Source organism: Microtus ochrogaster, chromosome 8 (assembly GCF_000317375.1).
Source record: "Microtus ochrogaster isolate Prairie Vole_2 chromosome 8, MicOch1.0, whole genome shotgun sequence".
Taxonomy (NCBI): Eukaryota; Metazoa; Chordata; class Mammalia; order Rodentia; family Cricetidae; genus Microtus; species Microtus ochrogaster.
Window position 1 is genome coordinate 3,961,620 of NC_022015.1, and position 25,414 is coordinate 3,987,033.

At 47.6% G+C, this 25,414-nt stretch overlaps 1 protein-coding gene across 1 annotated transcript in view; it reads left to right on the plus strand.

Moving 5' to 3' along the window:
• The window catches only part of Micalcl (MICAL C-terminal like), a 50,891-nt gene that overhangs the window by 7,761 nt on the left and 17,716 nt on the right, over positions 1-25,414 (plus strand). Inside the window, exons 3-8 of the mRNA XM_026781134.1 lie at positions 3,501-3,575; positions 7,583-7,728; positions 8,800-10,087; positions 18,919-19,019; positions 22,301-22,381; positions 24,953-25,046. Coding sequence (XP_026636935.1) covers positions 7,594-7,728; positions 8,800-10,087; positions 18,919-19,019; positions 22,301-22,381; positions 24,953-25,046 — 1,699 coding nt within the window. The 5' untranslated portion in view covers positions 3,501-3,575; positions 7,583-7,593. The remainder of the gene's footprint in view (positions 1-3,500; positions 3,576-7,582; positions 7,729-8,799; positions 10,088-18,918; positions 19,020-22,300; positions 22,382-24,952; positions 25,047-25,414) is intronic.

Here is a 25,414-nt window from a genome sequence, read left to right on the forward strand (position 1 = left end):
GGCTTACAGGGAGGCTAGACCCTGGCTTGTGATAGAATGCCTGAGACAGACGGCTTACAGGGAGGCTAGACCCTGGCTTGCTGTGGTTCCTGGTCTCTTGGCCCGGTTGCCTTTGGGCCTGTGGTGGGGCAGTATATTCCAGTGAAGAAAACTGCTCTCCTGGTAGAATCTCAGAAGTAATAATAAAAAAAAAAAACCAGGAAGGAGCAAGGGTCCTCATGTTCCTTCAAGGCTACAAGCCGAGGGACCTAACTTCCTTCCACTAACCCCACCTCCTGAAGTTCCACAGCTCCCCAGCAGCACAGGCTAAGGACCAAGCTTTTAACACGGTAGCCCTTTGGGAACACTTAACATCCAAGGCATAAGAACCCCGTTTCACTGGTTCATATAAATCTTGGATAAAAGACATAAGCCCAAATCCCTCCCACCTGAGAGTGGTCAAGATGTGAGTGTGCTGTAATCTCAGCACTCAGCACTCAGCACTCAGCACTCAGCACTCAGAAAGTAGAGGGAGCAGGGTTGCTGCTAACCTGAGGTCAGCCTGGTGTAAATATAGCAAGATCCAGGTCAGTCAGTGATACACGGTAAGTCAGGTTCAAGACACAAAGGAAGGGAAAGAAAGGAGAGAGGGGAGTAGAGGGAGAGTTTTTTTGCTAAAAAAGTGCTAGCTCTGGTGCTAGCTTTGAGAAAGCTTGAAAGAGCCAGGGGACGGGGAAGTTTGCTGTGGGGTTGTCTCCTATTCTTGTCAGATGCTACACCCACAAGGTCTCAGCAACATGACTAACTACACACGAGCAAACAAGGACAACAATAGACATGCCAACATGGACAGGAGCAAGCCCGTGTGGCCGCAGCCTTATACAAAGACCCACAGTCAACTGAGGAATGCGGAGAGTGGGAGGGACAGCCTCCCCCAGGAAAGGACACATGGACTGGTTGTCCAGTACCAAACGGTCAGCCCTGAAAGCACACATAGGAGTAACATTACACAGAGCAGGTTATATTTAGGAATGAATATATATACACCTACATACATGCATGTAACAGCAACTAATGAAAAGAAAAGGTCATGAATTAGAATGAGAAAGGAGAGGTATATGGGAGGGTCTGGAGCAAGAGGTCAAAAAGATGTGATTATAATCTCAAAATTAAAAGGAAAAGATGTTACTCCTCACTTGGGCCCAAGGAGTAATACAGAGCAAGGTAAGCATCTGGCTTTTCTATTTGAGTTTACATCTGTCTTTGTACAAACTTTGGCCAGAACACTGTATGTTAATCACGCTAGGAGCATCTGTGTCAAACCACGTGACACTTGCCCTATCTCATTCCCCCCAACACACACACACACACACACACACACACACACACACACACACACACACACACGGCTTCATGAAGGCACACAGATAATACTGGTGTGGTGGTTTTACTTTTAGCCTTTATAATGTCCTGTTCTAGACCCCAAAAGTTTTCAATCGTCCTAAACCTAGTCACCTCTGAGATTCCAGACCAGCAGAGCCTGGCAAGCAGGTCACCCCCAGATGAGATTGCACACAGCCCACCCCCACTCCCAGCCGTGATCATCCAAAGGACGTGACTTGTCCCCTCGAGCCCTAAGGACTGCTTCTCACCACTGTGCAGAGCCAGAATGGAGCACTGATTAACCAGACCACACCTCCACTTTGACCTCTTGCCTCTGGCCCTGTTCCATACCTGCTAAACCCAGAGCACACATCAGTGCTTTGAAGACAGACTCAAATGTTTGCTTTTTGCCCTCTTAATAATGTTGTTTTAAAAAAACCCTTTCCTGCATTCTCACCATGATTTCTGCTCATTTACTCTGGGGCAAGCTTGACGTATGGGAACCTGTCTGGGGCAAGGCACTGTGGCCAGGGCAATGTGGAAGAGGAAGGGTTTATTTGGGCTTATGGTTCTATAGGGATGAGAGTCCAGCATGGCAGGTAGGCATGGTAGTAGCATCCAGCAGGCATGGAGGCAGGAGGCAGGCGGCAGGCACAGCGGCCAGAGCAAGAAGCTGAGCGCTCGCATCTTCAATTGCAAACACAAAGCAAGAAGTACACTGAAGTAGAGTGAGGCTACCCGTTCTCAAAGCCCACCCCCTCAATGGCACACCTCCTCCAGTGTTACTAACCCGGGAGCAAGTGTTCAAACACCTGAGCCTATGAGGACACTTCTCAACCAAACCGTCACAGAACCTGAGGAGTCAGGCCTCTGACCCAGGACTCCGGTTATATTATGACCTCACTATTGCCCCTGCCATGGCAAAACGACACCTGGGTGCCCTGTTGGCACCAGTGGTGCATCTACGCCATCATGTCCACTATCCCACAGAGTTTAAAGCAGAAAGCCAAGGAGCTGCAGGATTTTGTCCTGAGGAAGGAAACCCAGGCAGGGGCTGCCACGGCTGTGCTGAAGGTCAGCTCCTAAGGGCGGGCTGGGGTGTCTGGTCAGGTGCTGCATTCAGAGAGCTCTATGTTCAAACCTCTGCCCACTCACCCATTCCCAGACCCCTCCCATGGGTGGCTCTTCCCCCATACCTCTGAGTTCCTTCTCCTGCCCCTCAGACAGGTACACATGTCCCTCCTTTCTCTATGAAGGAGACACACGAGCCTGTGCATCAGAATCCAGCGTGGGAGCAGGAAGCATTTGGATCCCACGCCTGTTCAAGTTCAGAACGGCCAGTGCCGGTTCTCAAGGCCCAGCCAGGCAGAGGGGAAGCACACAGGGCCCTGCAAACGTGCTTCCACTGGGAGCCCGACTTTGAGGAGTCATTTCTCCCCTCTGCTCTACTGAGGCAGGCTTTCTCCTATTGCTTCTGTACAGATACCACAGACTAGCTGGGCTGCAAGCATTTCGCTGAGTCGCCTGTCTACCAGAGTGCTGCGGTTATAGATGCATGCCTCTACGGACACATTTTTTTTTTGAGATTGTAATTTAATTCCACTTCTCCCTTCCCTTTCCTCCCTCAAAAGCCTTGTAAGACACCCCTCCCCACTCCCCTTCAAATTCATGGCCTTTTTTCCCCACTAATTGTTATAATATGCATATACATATTTATCTATACACATATACCCCTAAATATAACCTGTTAAGTTTATGTGATGTCACTTGTATGTGTTTCCAGGGCTGACCCTTTAGTACTGGACACCAACTGATGTGCTCTTCCCTGTAGAGCACCATCTCTCCCGCTCCCAGTTTTTTATTTGTATTTCAGGGATCAAACTCAGGGTATCTGCTGAACCATCGCCCCAGCTTCCTGTATAAGTTTTGGATGAAGAGCAAATGAGGGGGTGGACGAGCGAGAAGTGGGGCGGGGTCAGAGAAGTACACTGTGATAAGAGGCAGCATCTCCATCCATCCTGGGTGTCTGCCTGCCGGCTTTTGGTGAGAAAGCCATAGGAGACAAACTCTTCTCCTGCACAGCTAACAGACTCTTCCTCCCTCCCATCCTCCCTGCCCCCTTCTGGTTTCCACCACAGCACTGCAAAGGACCTACAGCCTCCAGTCTCCAACTCCAAGCAAATACCAGAGCTGGGGAAGAAAATTCCAGTCCTGTGAGTCATGAGCAGGGGGGAGGGATGGAGGTGGGGGCAGCCACTCTCATTCCTTACATGGTGTCTTCTCTGGCATAGCCTGGGATATGAAGGCAAGAAAAGCCATTAGCTTGACTTGATTTCCACTGCTAACTAGAAGCATTTGTCAAGGGTATCTGGGACCTTCCCCGTGCCGCTCCCTCTCCTCTGAAATCCCAGTGCCTTAAGATTCTATACTCTCACCAGAATGGCTCCTTCTCAGTCAGGAACTCGCTTAAGACGAGAGAGGAGAGAATGAGAGCCGGGCACTTGATTCTGCCCCAGGAACAGGACTAGATCCCCCTTTTGGCCCCATGTCTTTGTAGCCAAGGCACTAGAACATGAGTGTAAACACGCATGCGCACACACACACACACACACACACACACACGCACGCACGCACGCACGCACGCACAGTTTGTTTCTTCTGAGCAGGTCTTGGCCCCTGAGTGAGTTCCAGGGCTCCCACAGAGGTATAATGACCATGCACATACAGTCACACAGCAAACAGAATTCCTCCAGGACCCTTGAGCCCGTCATCATCTCCTGCTTCCCCTTGTATCCATGTTCCCTCTCCCCAAGGCAGACCCAGGAAGGCCTTGGGCAGAAGTCATAACTCTCCCTCCTTCTGAGTCAGCCTGATTCCTGGCCAGTGAGTCATTTCCCACCAACCCCCAGACTTACCACCTCTCCTCGTATCTACCTAGGACCAGGGCCACCTCTGGAGCGCGACCAGACCTGCATACCTGGGGATAAGTTAAGAGACAGCTGAGTCATCCGAGTCCCCCCCCCTCCAGGTGGCAACTGTGAGATCTCAGCGGGAAAAATGTTTCCAGGGGTCTTCTCCCTCTGTGCCTGGCGCTTCAGAAGCTCTAGGGTCCGGCTCTCAGGCCCGTCCTCCTGGGTGTTGAGGCTATCCCAGCGTTTCTGAGTATCACCAGTGTCAGGGGGCTCCGTCTGTCCTCGCCAAGCCCCAAGAATGGGGTGAGATAGGAGCCTGGCAAACAGCAGGGACGGGATTCTAGAACACAAGCAGGATTCTGCTACCTCAGACAGAGTATAGGGTGTGGGCCTTAAGCACACCGTGATGCTGGGGTGTGGACAGGACTTGAGCCTGTCGTTTCTATGGCCTAGCAAGATCCAGTCCAAAAGAGTGCTTGTTTATGAGAGGGAGAGAGACAGGAAGGAAGGGAACTGGGAAGTTGGTTGGGTTAGGCTTGATGAAACTGCATATGGGTTCAGATTTGCAAGCTGCTGCCCCTAGAGGGCGCTCCAAGACTTTGAGAAAACTGAGTCCTTCGTAGCCTCCAAATTCTAGGAAGCAGTGGCACTTAGAAACCCAGTCCTCATGACTAACCCAAAAGTCAAGAACCTCTATGCCCAGAAGAAGGCCTGTCAGTCAGTAGAAGATAGAACATAGGCATCTTTTCCAATAGCATGCTTACAGTGACCTCCACCATCAGGGGACAGGTCACCACTGACAGCCAAGTCAGGAGGAGGTAGCACAAGGAATTGCCCCAGGGGGCACAGAGGCTGTAACCCTGGCCCAGGCCTGCTTATCAAACCCTTTGACACAAAAGAACCTGAGAGCCAGCAGCACTCAGATCCTGTGCCCTACAGAGGACAACGTAGCCTGGCTCCTGGGCAAGCACTAGAGAGGAGATGGAAGCAAACAAAGAATGCATTCCTAGACCAAGAGTTAGAGAAACCCTGGCAGGACTGTCTCTCACTCCCTCTGAAGCAGACAAAGGGTCTCAAGGTGTCTTTGATAGATGGTTTGTGTGCAAGAAGGGAGTCTAGGTGTGATTTGTACTAGGCTACTAGCACCTAACTGCATGGTTGTGTGTACGTTTTGGATGAGGACACTGGGCATAAGCAATTTGTCAGTTGTCGATGTGAACAAACTGGGGTCCTGGGTTCCCCTTTATCATCTTTTAAAGGAGCTTGACGATGTCATCAGTAATAGGGAAGATTTCCCATCTCTCAGCCGCTCGCTGGCCTTTCTTTCCCCTCCTGGAGTCGTGCCTGGCTCTTGGGCAATGACTTGGCCTGAGGATAAAAACAGAGGAAAGAGACTGGGCTTCTCAAGCCCGCTACAAGTTCTGTCTTTAAGACAATGCCTAAGGACCTCGTGGCCATAGAAGCCACCACAAAGCATCAGAGGAAGATGAAAGAAGCAACGTCTGGGTCACAACCTTATGGATCCCAAGACTTCTCTGTCTAGCTTGTGTCCCAAGGTCCCCTGTGACTCCTCAGAGGAACAAAGGGACAGTCTGTGTGGCTGAGGGGAACTCAGTTCTGAGGCTACTTAAGGAGCCTGATTCAGGATGGCAGGGAGAGGAGAGCGAGGGGGCGAGAAAGAGGGGGAGAAGGAATTTGGCAGGAATTTAGCAACTGGGGGCAGGAAGCAAGGCAGCAACTGACTCACAAGTTTTGCCTTTTTAGGCTCGAGCCGAGCCATCGTGTTGTGGGCTGCAATGGGGTGCGGGTAGTGGATGGAGGCCAGCGCTCCCTTGCGTCAGCTCCTGGCAGCTTCCAGAATTTCCTCCTTGCCCACCTTCATAGCAGCTGTGTTCCCCTAGTTACCTTCTCCCTTGGAAGCATCCTGGGGCAGGGGTGGGGTACCCTATGGGAGCTCACAGACCACAGACGCATCTTTTCAAAGCCTGTATCTGGTATGTACAGCCGACATCTTTGCCCGGGTGTGAGGAGAGCAAGAGGCATCCTCAAAGCCCACCAATGTCTCCCTGAAGGAATAGAGGAAACTGAGGCATGGCTTTTCTTTCGGACTTGTGTCCCCAGAGATCCCTGACTCTGTGTCATGAAGTTCCTTGAATTTACTCAGGGTAACAAAAGCAGAGTTTGGGTGCCTGTGCAGGTGCCTATCACCTAGAACTTTGGGGAAACTGAGGCCTGAGAATTGTGTTGAACTAAGAAATGTGGACATGTAGAACCTGTAGATTGGACACAGCACAGTAGAGTCTGCCCCCCCCCCCCGAGCTGCAGGAAACAGGGAGTTGAGGTACTGGGTTGGAGAATAAGCTGGTGAGATACACAGTCCGGGATGTACCTAGGGAGCCCTGCTATGGGCCACAGTGGTTTGTGGGGCCTGAGGATGAAGCTTATGTATGCCAGTGAAAGGCTGCATGTTGTTTTTTCAAATTACCTCAGTACAAGTTATCTGAGATGCTCCCGTCTGGAGAGAAAACACTTGGCATTGCAGATTTCAGGTCACTAAGTTGGAGGGGAAGAGGGATACGTGTCAGGACAGGAAGGGTTAGCATGTGCGGGCCTGAGTGATGTCCCAGGCTGTACTGTCACGGGACCAGATGATTTCAGCTGCCCACAGTTCAGAGCTGGGCTCCTCCCCAGGGGCCAGCCTTGCTCTTTTCTCATGCATCTCCAAGCAAATGTGCGGCTTCCTGCCTGCTCCCTGAGCCACAGAAGTTTGGCCCTGCTCCCACTAATTCTGTGTGATTCGAACCACTGATATGGGTGTAACCTCCCTCCTTTGGTTTCCCTAAGATCTCAAGATAACCACCTTGTCTGAAAGCCCCTGGGTGGCACACACAGGAGAGGGAGAACCCATTTCATTAGGACTAAGCATCTATCCTGTTCGTGCCCACAACTAATGGTCTGACATCTTGTGGAAAGAAACCTCAGATGGTGTATCGACAGAGAGATTTAGGGTAGTCCCAGCTCCTGACCACCATGACTTCAGGGAAACACAGGCAGTAATTGTCCATCTCCCAAAAGCATTCTGTGGGCTGGGCTCGCATCTCCCAGGAACAGTCCTACAGAAGTCGGAAACACTGACTCGCGGAACTTCTCCTTCAGGGCTCTGCTGCCAAGTCCCGAGCTATGGGCACTAGGGACCTTCCTCTGACTCCATCCCCAGAACCCTCCTTCCTAAAACTGAGGATCCCCCACAGTCTTCTCTCTTTATGCTAAAAGCAAGGCAATGATGGAGCATGTTCTTCCCTCGATAGATTCAACACCCATGACCAGAAGAGCATCACTGCCTCCCAAGGAGTCTCGTCCTCCTTCATCTTTACCTTCTTCATCTTCCCTGCCATCTTCGTTTTCTTCAATTAGTGTACCTGAGCGCACTTCAGATAATTCCTCCTCTCCTCAGGTAAGTGCTCTCGGGGGCCCTGCCCAAGAGATGGGCATGCCAACTCCTCACTACTGCCACACTTAATTCTGGATTCTAAGTGCTCACAGGTCCCTCCCAAGTGCAAAGCCAGGACACTCTACATGTGTCTTTCATAAAAACCCATTATGCCCCTCTTGGGCCACCCTCATGAGCACAGTCACCCCCGTCAGCATGTGAGGGAGATGGACATAGTACATACACTGAGGAAGTTCACTCAGGGAAGACAGCCGAAAGGTGATGGGCACAGAAATAAGGGTGCTCTCAGTAGCATAGCATCCAAGGACCCTGAGAGCAATATCTGTCTAGACCAGAAAGCATCACCACTGAAATGGATGGCTGGACTTTCTTTCCGGGTCCAATATGTAGTCTCTGTAACCCACGAGGATTATGCTATACTTGGGAGATCCCTCAAGATAGAAAAAGCATGCACCCTTTTGAAGCCCTCTGACCTGTGGCCTGTGGCTTGCCCTCAGGCACCAGGACTCTTGACAGGGCATAGCTACTCTCTGAAGCGTCCACTTATGTTCTTCCAAGTGCCCATGTGCTGGAAACTTTGATTTTACAATGGTGCAAGATGTGACATTTAGGAGGGTCCTCAGAAAGTCCCAAAGGCCATCCTTCACTACCAATGCTTTGGCTCAGAAGGATAACTCTCGCTTTTTACCTTGAGAGCCTGTGATCCATGGTTGGAGAAACTGACTTCTTGGATGTCAGCAAAGCATAGCTATAGGAAGAAGGTCCCCTTAGTAAAGGCAATGTCCTCTTGTCGAGAGCAGCAACCATGCTGGGCCTTTCTGTTCTGGCTTTTTCTCCACGTGTTCTAGAGCCTTTATTGGTCCTTGATTAGAGCATAGAGACTTCAGGTAGATGTCATCAAGTTCCTAATAGTCACTTGGGACAAACACCAACCTCTCTGAAACCTCCTTCCTACCTTGGGCATCTGGGTGTGAGAGAAAGAAAGGAAGTGACATGTGTATCGACATTCACCTTCCCCAGGAAAATAAGCACTAGGAACTGTAAATAACGGGTATTTATGCCCATCCCCTGTAGGTGCCAGCTTATGACCTCCACTCCCTGCCTATCTCCAGAGGTGATTTTAGCCCCACTCCACTCTACCTGAGACGCGCCAGGGCTCAAGGGATCTCGAAGGAAATTCCTCTCTATCTGCCTCATAGCCCCGTGCTGGAGAGCACAGGCCTGGTGAGTTCTGGTGGAGAAGACCTCAGCAGCCCTGGCAAGACGGCTTCAGAGGACTGCCAGAAAACCTGGGCTCCTCCCATGAGCACCAAAAGCATGAACCCCATCGCAGGGAAAGATCAGTGTTTGTCCAATCAAAACCTAACTCTTGGGACTGCAAGGAACCCAAGAGAAGTGAGTGAGGGACCCAGGAGGGAACAGACAGGTGGCCCAGGGCTGTCTGCAGAAAAGAAGCTGGGTTTGAAGAAAATAACCCTCACACAGGAGCAGAAGAACAAGTTACTAGACTGGAATGACCCTACCCCTGAGCGCGGGGCTGGGGAGCGACTCTCCCAAGAAAGAGCTGAAAATGGAAGAGGTCATACCCCGAAACCATTCTGCTCCTCTACCCTCCCTCAGGCAGTGAAAGAGAAGCTGCTATCCCAGACAGGGGTCCAGGAGGAAATATGCACCCCAGCTGGCAAGTCGCCTCGGGAGCGAGAACAGCCTCCACCCAAGTCTCCCCTGAAGTACATAGCAAATGCCATCCGAAAGTCTCTGCACCTCAGTTCTGAAGGTGGAAAGAAGACCTGCCCTAAGCCAGAGTCAAATACCTTGCCTCGGGGCCAACCACATGGCTTCACTCGTTCCTTTAGTTTTCGGAAACCCAGTTCCAATAAAGATAAAGACCAGCAGTCTCCAGTGAGACATATGGCCAAGAGGGCTTCAGCCTTCTTCTCTCTGGCTTCTCCAACTTCTAAAGCTACCCCGGCCTCAGACCTTAGCCTTCCTGACCCTATCCTCCGCTCCCGGAGTTTGCCCACTCGTCCATCCAAGACGTTCTCTACAACCACATCCCCACCACCCCATGGCAAGATTGAGGATGTCCCCACCCTCCTGGAGAAAGTGAGTTTGCAGGATGCCACCCACGTTCCAAAGAAACGAGCCTCACGTATTTCCTCCCTTGGCCTCAAAGATAAATCCTTTGAGAGTTTTCTCCAGGAATGCAAGCAAAGAAAAGACGTTGGGGATTTCTTTAGCAGCCCCAAGGAGAAGGGGCCACCCGGGAACAGAGTCCCATCCTTGGAGACGCTGGTAGAGCCTTTTGGCAGCACCTCGCTGAGGCAGGTGGCACATCTTCCTTCTACAGGGCAGGATGCACGTAAGTGGCTTTCTTAGTAGTCCCATTTAGAGTTCCGTGCTGGGCAGTTAGTGGTCTCCCCAGAGTCACAAACAGGCACTGTGCACTTTGATTTCCTTCTCCAGTTCATTCTGACGGAAGTGGGGAACGCGGGGACTGACGGGATGGCTCCAGGCTTTACAGGCTTTTGCTGTCAGGCTCAGGACCCACATGGTGGAAAGAGAGAACCAGTCTCCCAAATTGTCCTGTGGCCTCCACATGTGTGCTTCCCTCCCTCAATGCACAAAGAAATGTATGTACTACCTGAAAAAGAAATTTAAGGAAACTTGAAAGTTTTGTAAGAAAAACCCTAAAAAACTGAAATTATGTTATAGAAAGTTAAATTAACAATAATCCTACCACTTTCCTTTTTTCTGTAACTATATTAATATTTTTACTGAGATGTACATACAATTGTATATTTTTTAAAAATCAACTTTATATTCTAGGTATTATATAAATAGCCACAGAACCTATATAAATGTGACTTAAAAGAATGTTCTATCTTGTAGCAATATTGTTATTTAATGAACCATTGTTTGATTGTTTAACTTATAAGTATATATGTAATATATATGTTTACACACACATAATGTATGGATGGTGTTGGTGGGACATTTTTACACACATGTACTTTTTTGTTTCCCTTGAATTGCTAACCGATTTTCTGTATGTTTGATTACCGATGAAAATAGAGACTTTTTATATTTAAACCTGGTTGTTGCTAATTATTTAATTAATATATTGAAGAGTCAGAGTAATCAAACAGTACGGAAATACCTAGCAAAAAACAGAACATGTTATTGTTTCTGCGCCTCGCCCAACATTTAGTGTATTTTTTAAGGATAGTGTAAATGCATACATGATATCTTTTTTTATTTGTGAATGTGTGGTATATCTGCATGTGTGTGGATATGTGCATGCATGTGCACTCTAGGTGAGAGAGGGTTGCTGGGTGTTCTGATCAATTCTTCCTTGACTTTCTATTCCCTTTAAGACAGTGTCTCTCCCTGAACCTGGAATTATGCTGGTAGCATGAAAGCCCCCATGATCCCCCTGTCCATGCCCCTACAATGCTGGGATTGCAGAAGTGGTGTGGCCGTGCACAGCTTTTTACATGGGATTTTAACTCAGGTCTCACATTGCACAGCAAGCAGCATCCCCATCCACCGAACTGTCTCCCCAGATAATTTCTTTTGTCGCTGAATGTTCGCTTGACCACTTTAAATAAATTATGATCCTATTATTTCCAGTTTTCAGAAATTCTGATAATTTTACCTTTTAATTTTTTAAAAATTTTAAGGAATAATCAGCTTTCAAGGAATTATTTATCTTTGCACCCTAATCAAATATCTGTATAGATTAACAAAAGAACTTATTAGCAGCTAAGTTTGGAATGAGCATTGGTAAGTTGAGAGATAAGTATTCTTTTAAAATCACACACCATGGAATTTAATTTGTTATATATATATATGTGTATGTTTTTAGATTTATTCACTTTTTATTTTATGTATATGCATATTTGCGTATGTATATATCTGTATACCATGTGCATGCTTGGTGCCAATAGAAGCCAGAAGACTGTATTTGGTCTCGTGGGACTGGAATTACAGATGGTTGTGAGCCATTGTATGGGTGCTTGAATCAAACCTGGATCCTTTGCAAGAGCAACAGATGTTCCTAACTGGGCCTTCTCTCCAGCCCCATGTAATAGATGCATAATAGATAGTACATTTGTCTACTTTAAAACTAAAAGACGTATGGCTAGGTGTGGCAGTGCATACCTGTAATCCTAATACTCATAAGTCTAGAGCAAAAAGAATGTGAGTTTGAGACCAGCCTGGGCTACATGGTGAGACTTGATGTAAAAAAAAAAATCAACAAAGAAAAAAATAGCTGCAAACTCGATCCATTTGCATAAATATGATTGTATCCATCTGATTAGAAAGCATAGCAAAAAGCCCTGTTAACAGGTTGAAAAGGCATTCCAAAGAACTAGGGGAAATCTTCGCCAACTATTTATCTGATTATTCATATGCACTCTTTAAGGCCTCAAAAAATTAAACACCCAAATGTTGTAAGAAGGCCACTTGTTTGTTCCCGGCTGCTCAGTCCCGAAATAATCACACAGGAATCGTATTATTTGTAATACTGTTTGGCCAATAGCTTAAGTGTATTTCTGGATAACCTCATAACTTAAATTAACCCATCTCCATTAATCTGTGTATCACCACGAGCCTGTGGCTTACCCATTAAAGTTCTGGCGTCTGTCTCCAATGGGGGGCTTCATGGCTTCTCCCTGACTCTGCCTTCTTTTTCACAGCATTCAGTTTAGTTTTCCCTGCCTATCTCTGTTCTGCCCTGCTATAGATCCAAATCAGCTTCTTTATTTACCAGTGGTATTCACAACGTACAGAGGGGAATTCCATATCACCTAAACAACAAATAATCTAACCAATAAATGGGCAAATAAACTGGATAGTAGAATGATAAATGTCCAATAAATGCATAAAATATTCAATATATTTAGCCATCAGGGAACCACAAATCAAAACTTCCCCGAGATTCCATCTCACCCTAGTCAGAAGGGCAGTCATCAAGGCCACCAATGAAACAACAAATACTGACCAATGAGGATGGGGATGGGACAAAGGTGAGAGACCCTGCTGTACTATTAACAGGAGCATACATTAGTTCAACTACTGTGCAAAACTTGGTGTGAAGGTCCCTTGAACACTGGAACTGGAGCTGCCATAAGACCCAGGCGTGCCACACTTACACACCTAAAAAAAAAATCAAGGTCAGCACACAGTATCCTGACACACCCATGTACACCACATACTTTTCAGAACAGCCAAGTTATAGACTCAGCCTAAATGTCCATCATAGGCGGAGATCCCAGTGTGGTGGTATATGTCTGCAGTCTTTGCACTTCGGCTGGAGAACTGAGAGGCTGAGGCAAACTTGGGCTACACTGAGACCCTGTCTCAAAACCAAAGCAATGGGGGAAAATAACACACACACACACACACACAACCCAAAACAACAAAAACAAACAGATGAATAAATACAGACAACATAGTCTTTATACACCATGGAGAGGGAGATTGTTTTTGTTCTACTGAATTTTGTTGGAAAGGGTCCATAATGCAAAGTGTGTTGCAGTTATTCAATGATGCTCATAGTAAGAACTCCTACATTTGTTTGTGTTATGATTGTTTTCTCTTTAAGAGACAAGCCACACCCACTCCCTCCCCCATCCGCTGAGGCAGGCTGATCTTCAACTTCTGGCCTAAACTTGCTCTCTTTTCCGTCTTCCTCTTGGAGAGGCAGCTTCGCTTCTGCCTCTCTCCCCACTTCTTCACTCCCCCTCTTCTCTCTCTCTCTGTCCTCTTCTTCTCCCCCCTCCTCTAAGTAATAAATATCCAATTCTATTCTGTACGACGTGTCTGTCCATGTGCCTTCTACCCACCTGCCATGTGTCTCCCTGCCTGGGACCAGCCACCACTCAGGGGCCAGCAGCCATCTCTGCCTGGGACTGGCTGTTCCCAGGGCCTGCTGCCTGCCGCCATATAGCCCGCTACCACCATTTGGGGACCTACAGCATTTCTGCTGCCTACTGCCACTGGGGATCTTGCAACATTTTTGAAAAATCATAACAGCATCGTTATTTTATCAACTACTAATAGAGGAGAGTGAACACCACCAACTATAGTTTTTTCAATTGTTTTTATATTGTTTCAGTTCCACAACATTTTGGGTCTTCTGGGTCATATATATACATACATATGTATATACACACACATATGAAAATATATATTTCTTTACTTTTTAATATATTCATCTCTGTGTATGTGTGTATGTGCATGTGCACACACGTGTGTGATATGTATGAGTCTGTGAATATGGGCCTGTGGGTGTCATGGCGCACAAGTGGAACAACTTTGGGGGTGGGTCCTCACCTTCTACCTTATTTAAGACAGGGTCACTGTTTTGAGATTTTAATTTTATTTGATAGGTGTGAGTGTTTTGGTTGCATGTATGTCTGTGGACCAACTCCACACAGTGCCCAAAGAGGGTGTAAGATCCTCTGGAACTGGAGTTTTAGACAGTTGTGAGCTGCTATGTGGGTGTTGGGAATCAAACCCAGGTCCTTTGTAAGAGCAGCTTGTGCTCTTAACTGCTGAGTCATCCCTCCAGCCCCAGGATTGCTGAGTCATCCCTCCAGCTCCAGGATTGCTGAGTCATCCCTCCAGCCCCAGGATTGCTGAGTCATCATCTCTCTAGCCCCAGGATTGCTGAGTCATCATCTCTCCAGCCCCAGGATTGCTGAATCATCCCTCTTGCCCCAGGATTTCTGCCTACTCCAGACTAGCTGGCCTTCAAGCCTCCCAGGATTCTCTTGCTTCTGCTGCCATCTTGCAGTGGGACACTGAGATTGCAGATGTATATCTGACTTTATGTGAGTTCTGGGGATACGAACTCCAGCCCCCATGCTTGCTTTACTCACTGAGCTGTCTCGTAGCAGGGAACACATGGGTGGTGAGAGCTAGAGGCTGATGTTTTTGTCATATCAACAGTCAAGAAACAGAGAAACTGAGCCAGAAACAGTGCACAGTAGCATTCAAAGCCCATCCCGCAGTGACCTTCTTCATCCAGGTAGGCTCCACCTCCTAGAGGCTCCGAAGGACCTTCAAATCAACTGTCCAAACACATGGGCCTCTGGCAGACATTTTATATTCTAGTGCTAACAGTCTCTATGCTATAGGATAGGTCTCTCAATCTTGATCCTATTGAACTGAAATTTCATATCCTGTGAACGTCTCTCCAGTCTCTACCTTACCTGCTAGTTCTAGTGACCAGCATTTTATCAGACGCTGCACGTCTGTGAGTTTCTGTGATTTCCTTTTATAAAGTTGCATGTAAGTAGATAGACATGCTGGTGCCTGGAGCTCAGGGTATGGCTTTGCCGTAGAATTCAAATTTAGCCTGTACAATTCTCTGGGTTTGATTCTCAGCCCCAAGCCAAAAGGGAGGGAGGGAGGGAGGGAGAAAAAGAGGGAAGAAGGGAAGAAGGTGAAGTAAAGAAGGAAGAAGGGAGAGGGAAAGGAAAAAGAGGAAGGGGGAAGGAGCTAACCAACCATGGTAATGTTAATTTTACAGACTACTACTTTATTAAATTTATTAGTTCTCAAAGTTGTTTTAGTAGCTTACTTTTAGCTTCTTGACCACATTTATGATATTTTAAAATACATGCCTGTTAATTTCACTATATCAGTCATTTCTGATTTTTGTTTTTATTGACGGATTTTTCTCTTGCTTATTTGACTAATCGTGTGTGTATGTGTGTCAGTTTACCAACTAATAGAGTTTATGTAGAAAAATGGCTGTTTTATTTTTTATTGTTAAATGGGGGAATAAAGAATGTTTAATAGGCAGTAGAATAATGTTAAGGTCACTCTGTTCCTTCCATGACTTGTCTTAATGCTTGCTAGGTGTGTCTGTGATAAGCATTGCTCTAGCACTAATTTACCCCTGTTAATAAAGTAAAGGTTTCCTATGACCGCTATAATGTCCCAGGTGTCTCTGACTAGGGACAATCTGAACATCTCCCACCCAAGAAAACATTAGAGGTTCTCAACCTATGGGTTGCAACCCCTTTGGCAAACCTCTATCTCCAAAAATATTTACATTAATTTATAACAGTAGCAAAACTACAGTGATGAAGTAACAATGAAAATAATTTTATTGTTGGGGTCACCACATGAGGAGCTGTATTGAAGGGTCGCAGCATCAGGAAGGCTAAGAACCTCTGCAAAATCAGTAGAATGTTGAGCCTGCAACTTCTCTGCAGTTATGTGCCCAGCCAGGTAGCTTCGTTTTATACATATTTGGATTCCTGTTAAGCAGTAGACAGACATGAACTTCTATGCTAATTTCTAAATCTCTCTCTCTCTCTCTCTCTCTCTCTCTCTCTGTGTGTGTGTGTGTGTGTGTGTCTGTCTGTCTGTCTGTCTGTCTCTGTCTCTGTCTCTCTGTGTCTCTCTCTCTGTTTCTCTGTGTGTGTGTGTGTCTTTTGTGGCACTCCCTCCTCTCCAGAGCTCCATCCTACACATTACTGCTGCCATGCTTGGCCAAACTCTGAACTGCCTTTCAATTCAGTGAGTCTACTTTAACCTGTTAGGGTTTTTTCCTGCTTGCACTGTGGTCAGCAAAGGACCTCAGGGCAGAAGCATCTGTGGCCGTAGGACTGTGTGGGTTACTGCTCTTATCTCTTACATCTCTCTGTACTGCCTGTTGGCTACTATCTGGGAAAAGATGCTTTGTATATTGTGTCCTGAGTTCTACTGCATTCTGGTGAGAAGTCAGCTCCAAAATCAGGCACTCTGACATGGTGTGGGGAAGCAAAGTCCTTCAAGATTGCAAGTGACTAGTGACCTTCAGAATGGTTGGCATCCCTTGATGGAAGGAGAGGAAAGGCTGGTCTCCCCTTATGGAAGGAGAGGCTCAGCCTTCCTACTGCTTAGAAGCCGCTTCACTCCCATTTCCGAATGAAACTCTACAGAATTTTTTTTTAATTAGAAAAAGTTTCAACCTTACATCTGTACTTCTATTGTACATAAAGGTCAATCAGGCAGTTCTAGAAGAAAGTGCTGTTAACTGAGTCAATGATAACAATGATGATGGTGAAGACAGTTGGGATGTGAATGTCAGTTGTCAAGTTGACTGGGCACAGAGCCACCGAGGAGACAGACACACCTTTGAGTCGTCTGCAAGGATGCTTTTAGAGAGGGTTAGCTGAGGAGTGAAGACCTATCAGACCCACTATGGGCTGATCCAGCAGACTGACTGAAAAGGGAATCGAGAGGAGTGTGTGCCACATTCATCTCTCTTTGCTCCCCGTACTCAGAGGGGAGCGAGCAGCCGTCCACCACCCCCTTCCTTCCATGATGGACTGTCTCCTCAAACCATGAGCCTTCTTACCTCAAATTGCCTCCTTTTTGAGACAGTCTCTAGCCCAGGCTGGCTTCAAACTCTGTAATAACCAAAGATGACCTTGAACTTCCTTTCCTCCTGCCTTCATCTCCCAAGAGCAGGGCTGGGAATCTAACTCAGAGTCTCTGGCATGCTGAGCTACAACCCCAGTCCTGAAGTTGCTCCATATCAGATACTTGGTTACAGCAATGAGAAAAGTAGTAAATAAAACAAGTCTAAATAAACATTTCCAACAACTACCCCCATGTACCAGATACCACCAAGGCCTTTGATTGGGTTTGCTCTTCCACAGTGATTCTGCGTGCAGGGATCATGACAATAGAACTCAAGAGCATACAGTCGGCTCCTCTCTCTTCTAGACTCAGTGCTCAGTGGCTGGATCCCTCTGTGGCAATTTAGTGGCTGAAGCAGGATGCAATTTCTGCCCAAGGAGAACACAGCCTGCTCCTAGGACGATGCCACTCTCTGATTCTATCTTTACCTGAGCTTTCCCATCTGGCAAATTAAAGTGGAAAACAGCAAACTCTCTCCCCAGAGAGGCTGGGTTGTTATATGCATGTTTTGTATTATTTTGCTCTGAATAAGAGCGTATGTAAATGTGTTGCTGGAGGTTAAAATTACCCTTATTTTGTAACACTTGGCTGCTCCCACTGGGGTGAATAGTTGAAAATTATAGGGAGGCTGGAGAGGATGTTAGCTGACTTGGAATTACTTCTCTCCTTTCTCTCCACCCACTCCATTGTTCTGTGCAGACCCAAGCTGCCACTGTCAAGTCCATTTGCCGTCGCTAAGTTCTCCTGGTCCTGTAGTGTAGTGACCAACATGGGTTAATCCTGGTATTGGCATAGACTCCATCAGGTGTGTGTGCAGGGGCAGATGTTCTTGCTGGAAAAGATGAAAGTCTCCTGGAGTACCTGGAAGCCCGATCACACCTGGTCCTCAGCCAGATCACAAATAGGTGTTTGGTCAACATGGGCATTATTACCGTCCTCAGCCGTCCAGTTCATGTTTGGAGTTTGGCATGGCTCCTCAGCTTTCGCTCCCCCATGGGCCCTGCTTTGTTGGGCCATCCCTATCTTCAACTGCTTTTTTTTTTCCTGGCATTTGAATCATCCCTTCCATGATGTGATAATATCTGCAAGTTGGGAAAATAAAAGTGGCATTTGTTTAGCCATAATTAATGAAATATTTATGTTGCATGAGGCTATGTGATAAAATCCTTAGGCTTAGAGTCCTTTTGCTTCTGATTACATTTGGGATTTTTTTTTCTATGACCAGACATTCTGACGCCAGCTCTTTTACACTGAGCAGATGTCGTGTAGTAAAAATGGGTGCCAGATGCTGCGAGCCGCAGAAGGGCGATTTGTTTAAGAGCTGGCTCTGACTTTTTTTTTTTTTTTTTTGCATTCAATTACTCTGCAGAACGAACCTTACCCGCGCATTTAGGTAACTCAGCTAACTTCAGATATGCATTTTCATAATAGATTTTTTTGATCCAAAAGCATTGTAAGCAAGGATCCTGCCCTGCGAAGGGTGTTTAAGGACTTCCTTGATTTCCGCATAATACCTTGTTTTGTTTTGTTTTGAATGTGAGAGGCGAGCCACAGAGCTCTTGGCAGGGATCCAGAAATGTAATTAAGGTGGAGGGCCAACTTTTCAGGGGCCCTGAGGTACCGCTTTCCAAAGCTCCTGGCAGGTGCAGTGAGGGGTGGGCAGAAGGAAGCAAACAGGGTGAGGGAGGAGAGAGGTGGAGGCCGTGAGGCACGAAGCAGGAAAAACAGGCGACAATTTGGTGAGTTTTCCGGTTCTCGTTTCAGGCCTTGGAGCTCCACTGACAGAGGCCACCTCTTCTCCCTCGTCTCCCACCTCCTCCTCTGCAGAGGAAGATGCTGGCTCCCAGTCTTCCTCACTGCTAAAGGTAACATCACGTGGAACACCCTACAATGCCTTGGCTGGGTAGGGCTCATTTCCCATCCAGGCTTCAGAGCCAATGTGGGCTCCAGCTGCAAGGGTCCTCAGGAGGATAAAGCCACATTGCAACTGACAACCACCCTTCTTTTTATCTGGAACACCCCAAGATCTGTCTTCTTTTGAAAAAAAATAAAACACCAAGCAAGAAAACCTCAGAGTCTCAAATGGGGGAAGGGAAAAAAGAAGACATACTGACTTGAAACCATTCAGCGAGTGCCATGCTTAAAGTGGGTTTGATGATACGCGGTCCAATAACCAAACCCTTGAAAAACTTCAACAAGCAGATGTGTATGTCCCCAAGGGAAGCACAACTTCATTTAAGAAGCACTAGAGGCAGATTGCACAGAAAATGTTATGTTTATTCTAACCGGAGCTATGAAACGAACCATGCAGTTGCGCAGAGACACGGATTCACCAAGGCACCTACTGTCGAAGGAGCCCACATGCCACTGGGAAGGCAACCATCCCCTTTCTTAGTGGATATTCATGTCTAGAGAGTACTTACCGAATCTCTCATGCCAATGCAGAGAAAACACAGTGTGGCATGTCTGTGGATGTGCCTATATGTCACATGTGCAGAGAGAGACGCTTGCCACCCACGCCCACTGCTGTTTTCTCAAAGTATGGGACTGAAGCTTGTCTCCTAGGACTCAGAGGGGTCCTCGCTTGCCTCTGGGGTGGGCGGAGGAGCTGGGCATTGCTCTGGCTCTGTTTATAGTTTTAGAGCAGAGAGGAGCTATGAAGGAAGAAGAGAACCAAATTTACTCACACTCGGCTTTCCCATATCCAGCAAGAGAGGCTTTGGCTTCAGTTCCAGTCACAAAGGGGGATTCCAACTCCCTAAGGCGCACACACAGTGGAGGAGGGGAGAGGAATCTTTCTGTTTATAAATTGCGGGCTGCTTTAGTTACTTCAATCCTCACCAGAAATGAATTGTTATGTAAATTGTATTACATTGATTTCTGGGGGCTCCTTATTGCCCCCCATCCTCTCAAATAACCCTAAGTTAATTCTCCACTCAAATGAGACAGATCCCAGACTCCATCTTCTTAACCCTCATAGAGAAAGAATAGGTTAGCACGGGCATGTGGAAGTAGCAAGACCATAATATCCCAAATAAACCTCACAACCAGCTCCTTGCCATCTTGCTGGCCTAGCACACGACTAGTGGTTACTTGAGAGTACCAGGTGGTGAAGCATACCTATGCTACCTCCTCCTAATGGGGCCCCACTCCTCCAGGAAGCCTTCAAGTGAGAAGGAAGGGCTTTGGCCTCAGGGTTCTCTGTTTCTTTGGGTGCATTCAGTTGTGTCCCACCCAAGGGTCACAACAGAGCCTGCTCAGATGAACCTCTGCACAGGAAGCTGGAGGCAGGATGCCTGAGGCAGGGGACTTGTGGCAGCTGAGCCTTGGTCCTTCCCTCCTCCTGCACTGGCTCTTCTCTTGGCCAGCCCTTAGCATCTCTCCTCCACTCTCTACAACAGCACCATTGCTGTGAACAGAATGAAGAGCCCATGTGTAGGGATTCCTGAGCTTTGCTAGAATATGGTTTAAATAGAAGATAACAAATTCCCTTTTATCCCCAACCTTGGGCTCTGTTCTACTGACTTGAAAGAAGAGAGAGAGAGAGAGAGAGAGAGAGAGAGAGAGAGAGAGAGAGAGAGAGAGAGAAAAAAGAGAGAGAAAGAGTGTGTGTGTGTGTGTGTGTGTGTGTGTGTACATGCGTGTGTGTGCATTGAGGATCAAACCTAAGACCTCACACATGCTCCGCAAGCACTCTGCCACTGAGCTACACTCTGAGCCCTGTGTGGAGAACTATGCTTCGGGGAGATTGCATGGCACTATTGTGGTCTACCGTTCTCCAGATATCCTCATTTGCTTTCTATTGCTGTGATGAACACCATGACCAAAAACAACTAGGGGAAGAAAGGGTCTATTTCATCATATAGCTTGCAGTGCATCACAAAGGGAAGTCAGGACAAGGGCTAAAGGCAGCAACCTGGAGGTAGGAACTGATGCAGAGGCCGTGGAGGAATGCGGCTTACTGTCTTGGTCTCCATGGTCTGATTAGCCTGGACCAACTACCCAGGAGTGGCACTACCCACTTCTAACCAGGCCCAATCCCATATCAATCATCAATCAAGAAGATGCCCTACAGACTTGCCTATAGGGCATTTCCTCAACTGAGGTCCCTTCTTTCCAGATGGCCCAGTTTGTGTCAAGCTGACAAAAAAACAACAAAAAACAAAAAACTAACCAGAATACAGAATTTGTATCCAATAGTCTCCATTTAGAGGAAAACGACGTTCCTATAGGCCCTACCACAGAGCAGGGGTCGTTGACTGTCTAGCACCTGGCAAAAGAAAAGGCCTGTGGGAAAATATGCATACTGAGGATGATCACCTGCATCCGTTACTAATTGTGTCAATTTGGGCAGGTTGTCTTTCTGACTTTTGTTGTCCATATTTGTGGAGACCTTCAGTCTGAGACATAAAAGAGACATCATGAAGGAATTAGCTCATTCATTGCCTGACCCACGACACTCTACAGATACTAGGATTTACAACCTGGCTAATGCCAGGTCTCCAGGTGAGCTAGAGAGATCATCTCGGGGCAGGAAGCACCTCACCCTGGTCCAGATTTTCTCCAAAGATCCTCATTGATTACTAGAGGGTCCCCATGCTAAAGCCAGAGCCCAAGCAGTCTACCTGGGGGTCTTCTCCAGGAACAGAGATGAGACTGTGCCGAGATGTAAAAGCCAAGGTTTCCTCCCGAGGGTCTTTAGCATTCTGAAAATCCTAGAAGAACTTCCATCCCTGAGATGGAATACGTGGGAGGCAAAGGCAGGTGGATTTCTGTGAGTTCAAAGACAGTCTGGTCCATGTAGCAAGTTCCAGGCAAGTAAGGGCTATACTGTGAGACCCCGTCTTAAAATAACAAAGATAATGCTGCTGCTGATGGTGCCGGTGATGATAAAGTTAAATCAAATTTTAACTTCAATTTTTTATTCACAGCTCAATTCCAGTGCCACCTGTGGATAGCGGCATTTGTATTTCACACAGTACAGATGGAGGTCATTGTCATCACTGTAGAAAGTTCTACTGGATGTCGTTATGCTAGAAGGCCAGCGGTGGCTTGAAGTCATGCATGGAGAGGGCAGAGGGCAATGATGAGGTTTTGTTATCTCTTTTCTTAGTCGTGACTTTCTCTTCTCCATTGCTTTGTATAGGAGAAGATACCCAGCAGAAGAAGGAAGCTGGAGAAGCAGATGGTTAAGCAAGAAGAATTGAAAAGACTCCATAAGGCTCAGGTCAGGAAGCAAACATGTGAAGGGTGTCCCCGGGGTATGGGTGGGAAATCCTTCAGGAGTCAATCTGTTCTTGGGGAGATGGGCCAGGGAAAGGCCTGCCTCCCTTCTGTGAGAGCCAGACTGTGGCCATTCTGAAGGTCCTGGCCCAGTCCCCAGTAGCTCTGGGGAGAGGAGCTCAGGAGGTTGAACTATTCCCATCCCAGTCACCTTTTCGGCGTCAGGTTTGTGACCTACAAAGTGAGGCTGGCATGGCCATCATCATAATCCCTTATTCCCACAAAGCAGTGACCTTGGGTGTGTCCTCAGTAAGGACAGAAGTCATCCACCACCTTCTTGACTGAGTCTCTGCTAAACTGATAGCTACTGGGGTCTGATTCTGTTTTAGGATTAGTTGAAAGCATTAAGTACCTAGTACTTCCTAACCTGATGATTTCCGCCAAGCGTTTCTGCCCAAGCTAATCTGTCAGTCTCTGTCCTGGATGAACAAAATGGAGCAGACAACATAAACACTGGCCCTCTCCAAGCCCAGTCTTGAAGAACAGTTGGACTTGAGTGCATACAGACTTAGAACAATCATCTCTATTATTAATCCACATAGCACTGTATTGCTTTCACCACTGTGTCTTTGATGTGGCCACGCAGTCTTGTATGCTCGTCAGCTTTCTGCTACAGTAACAAAATGCCTGAGACGATTAACTTTAAAAGAGGAAAGTTTTATTTGGATTCATGGGGTCAGTCATACTAGTCCATAGTCAGCTGGCCCCGCTGCTTTAGGCCTGTGGGGAGGGCCTATCTCTGCAGAGAGTATAGATAGTATAGATAGAGGTGAAGGCAACTGTTGACGTGATGGCTCCAGAAGCAGGGGCAGTGAGAGCGGGAAGAGTTCTTCATATCCCCTCCAAGGGCACACTCACTCACGGTGACATGGTTTCTTTCTGTGAGGCCCTGCCTTCTAAAGGCCTCGCTGCCTGTGGTAGCACCTTGGCTGGGAAGTGGGCCTTTGGAGAATGAACACTGTGTTTACCTGTTCATGCTTCCATAGCCGCAGACCACAGCCTGGGTGGCTCAAACAATGTGTATTTCTTTCCTGGAGACTGAAGAACTAAGATCAAGGTGCATCAGGCTGGGCGTCTGCCAAGGGCTCTGCTCCTGGCTGAGAGACAGCGCCTTCCCATTGCATCCTCACAGGATCTTTTTGAAGTGTGAGGAGAGGGACCAGGGAGGGGGGAGAGCATCCTTCCACTCATACAGGTAGGAGGCCCATTAGGTCAGGGCTGCACCCCATAACCTCAATGGTCTCCTCAAACACTTTGTCTCTAATACAGTAACCCTAGAAGTTGGAATCTCAACCTATAAAGTTAGGGGCAATTCATTTATTCCAGAACAACCTCATAGCTGCAACCACACAACCATCAGTTACAGAGTCACCGTTATAACGCTCTCCCTTCCTTAGCGACCTTGTGCCTTACCTGCAAGAAGAGTATGGCTTTATCAAGTAACAACCTCTTTCGAAGGCAGCAGAGAAGAGGACATGAAATTGCAAGCAACTAGCAGCAGAATTCGCATTTAATTTGTGTTTCCCACTTAAATACTCATGGCTGGGGCGAGAAGAGCCAGGTGGCGGCTCATGTCCCCATTTGAGTCTCTTGGTGTTGGGGATGCCTTGACCATTGCAGCTATGATTCCAGGGGAGATTTAGAAGGATGGGTGTTTGGGGGAGAGAGATGCAGACAGATGCGCCACCCTCCCTGATGGTTCATGGTTTCTTTACTGTTCCTGTGCAGCTGTGTGTAAGGACCGTCCTGCCTGCCTCCCGGTAACCCACTGCTTGAAAGCAAGGAAAGTTGGTGGCGATGAACAAAACTTACCAAAAAATGACCACGCTCTACTTTCTTTCCTAAAGGAAAGCTGTTATTCCATGAGAGTAACAGCTGGTAAGAAAAGTAAAGCATGCTCACCCAAACCCATGTTTAACCCCAAGTGCTTGGGGGTCCACGGAGTGTGAGCTGTAAACATCATGGGTTCAGCACCTGCTGTTCCACCTTCAGAACTAGACGATAATAGATCCACAGGCACATCTGTCGGGGAGCACCCGGACAGGCCAGGGCAAGAGCCCCTTTGAAGTCAAGGTGGGGTACAGGCTGACCCCAAAATGAACCCTGATCCCCTGGAGCAGGCCCAGGTCTCCATTTCATGAGGTATCAGTGGCTTCCTCCTGCAATACAGTACCTGAGTGGCCCTATTCTGTGCTGAGGAGACAGCCCTGGCCATTGCACCTTTTGTTAAAGTCCAGGACCCATGAGGATCCCATGGTCGGTCCAGGAGCCTCCCTCCCAGGACTCCAGTATGGTGGGCCTTGTCACAGGGTGGTTTTGACTCCTTTGTGGGTGTCATTTACACATATGCAGATGCTGTGCTCCGTGGCTCATCCTGAGGACAGAAGCACCGAGGTACTGAGCTGGGGAGCTCCACGGTCAATGGCATCACTGGTGGCAGCTAGTAGCAGGCTCGGCCCCTCTTGTACCCCCTCATCTACAGAGCCTCTCAGGACATGCGCTCTTGATCTTGCAGGCCATCCAGAGGCAGCTAGAGGAGGTGGAGGAGCGGCAGAGGATCTCGGAGATCCAGGGTGTGAGGCTGGAGAAGGTGCTGAGAGGAGAAGCAGGTACCATCGGCAGGTCTGGGAGTGGCACTGGCCTTGCATGGTGGGCAGGACGAAGAGCACTCTTCACCTGCTGGGGACAGGTCAACACAGACATACAGTGCTAAGTCCACTGCCTTATGCGTTTGTTTTTAATTAATTTGTTTTTATTTTATGTGTGTGCGTGTTTTGCCTGCATCCATGTCTGTGCACCAGTGAGTGCAATGTCCTCAGAGGCCAGAAGAGGGCCTCAGATTCCCTGGATCTGGAATTACAGATGGGTGTGAGCTGCCACGTGGATGCTGGGAATGGAGCCCTTGTCCCCGGGAAGAACAGTGTTCTTACCTGATGAGTCAGCTTTCTGGCCCCAGTTTAGCTAAAAAAAAAAAAAA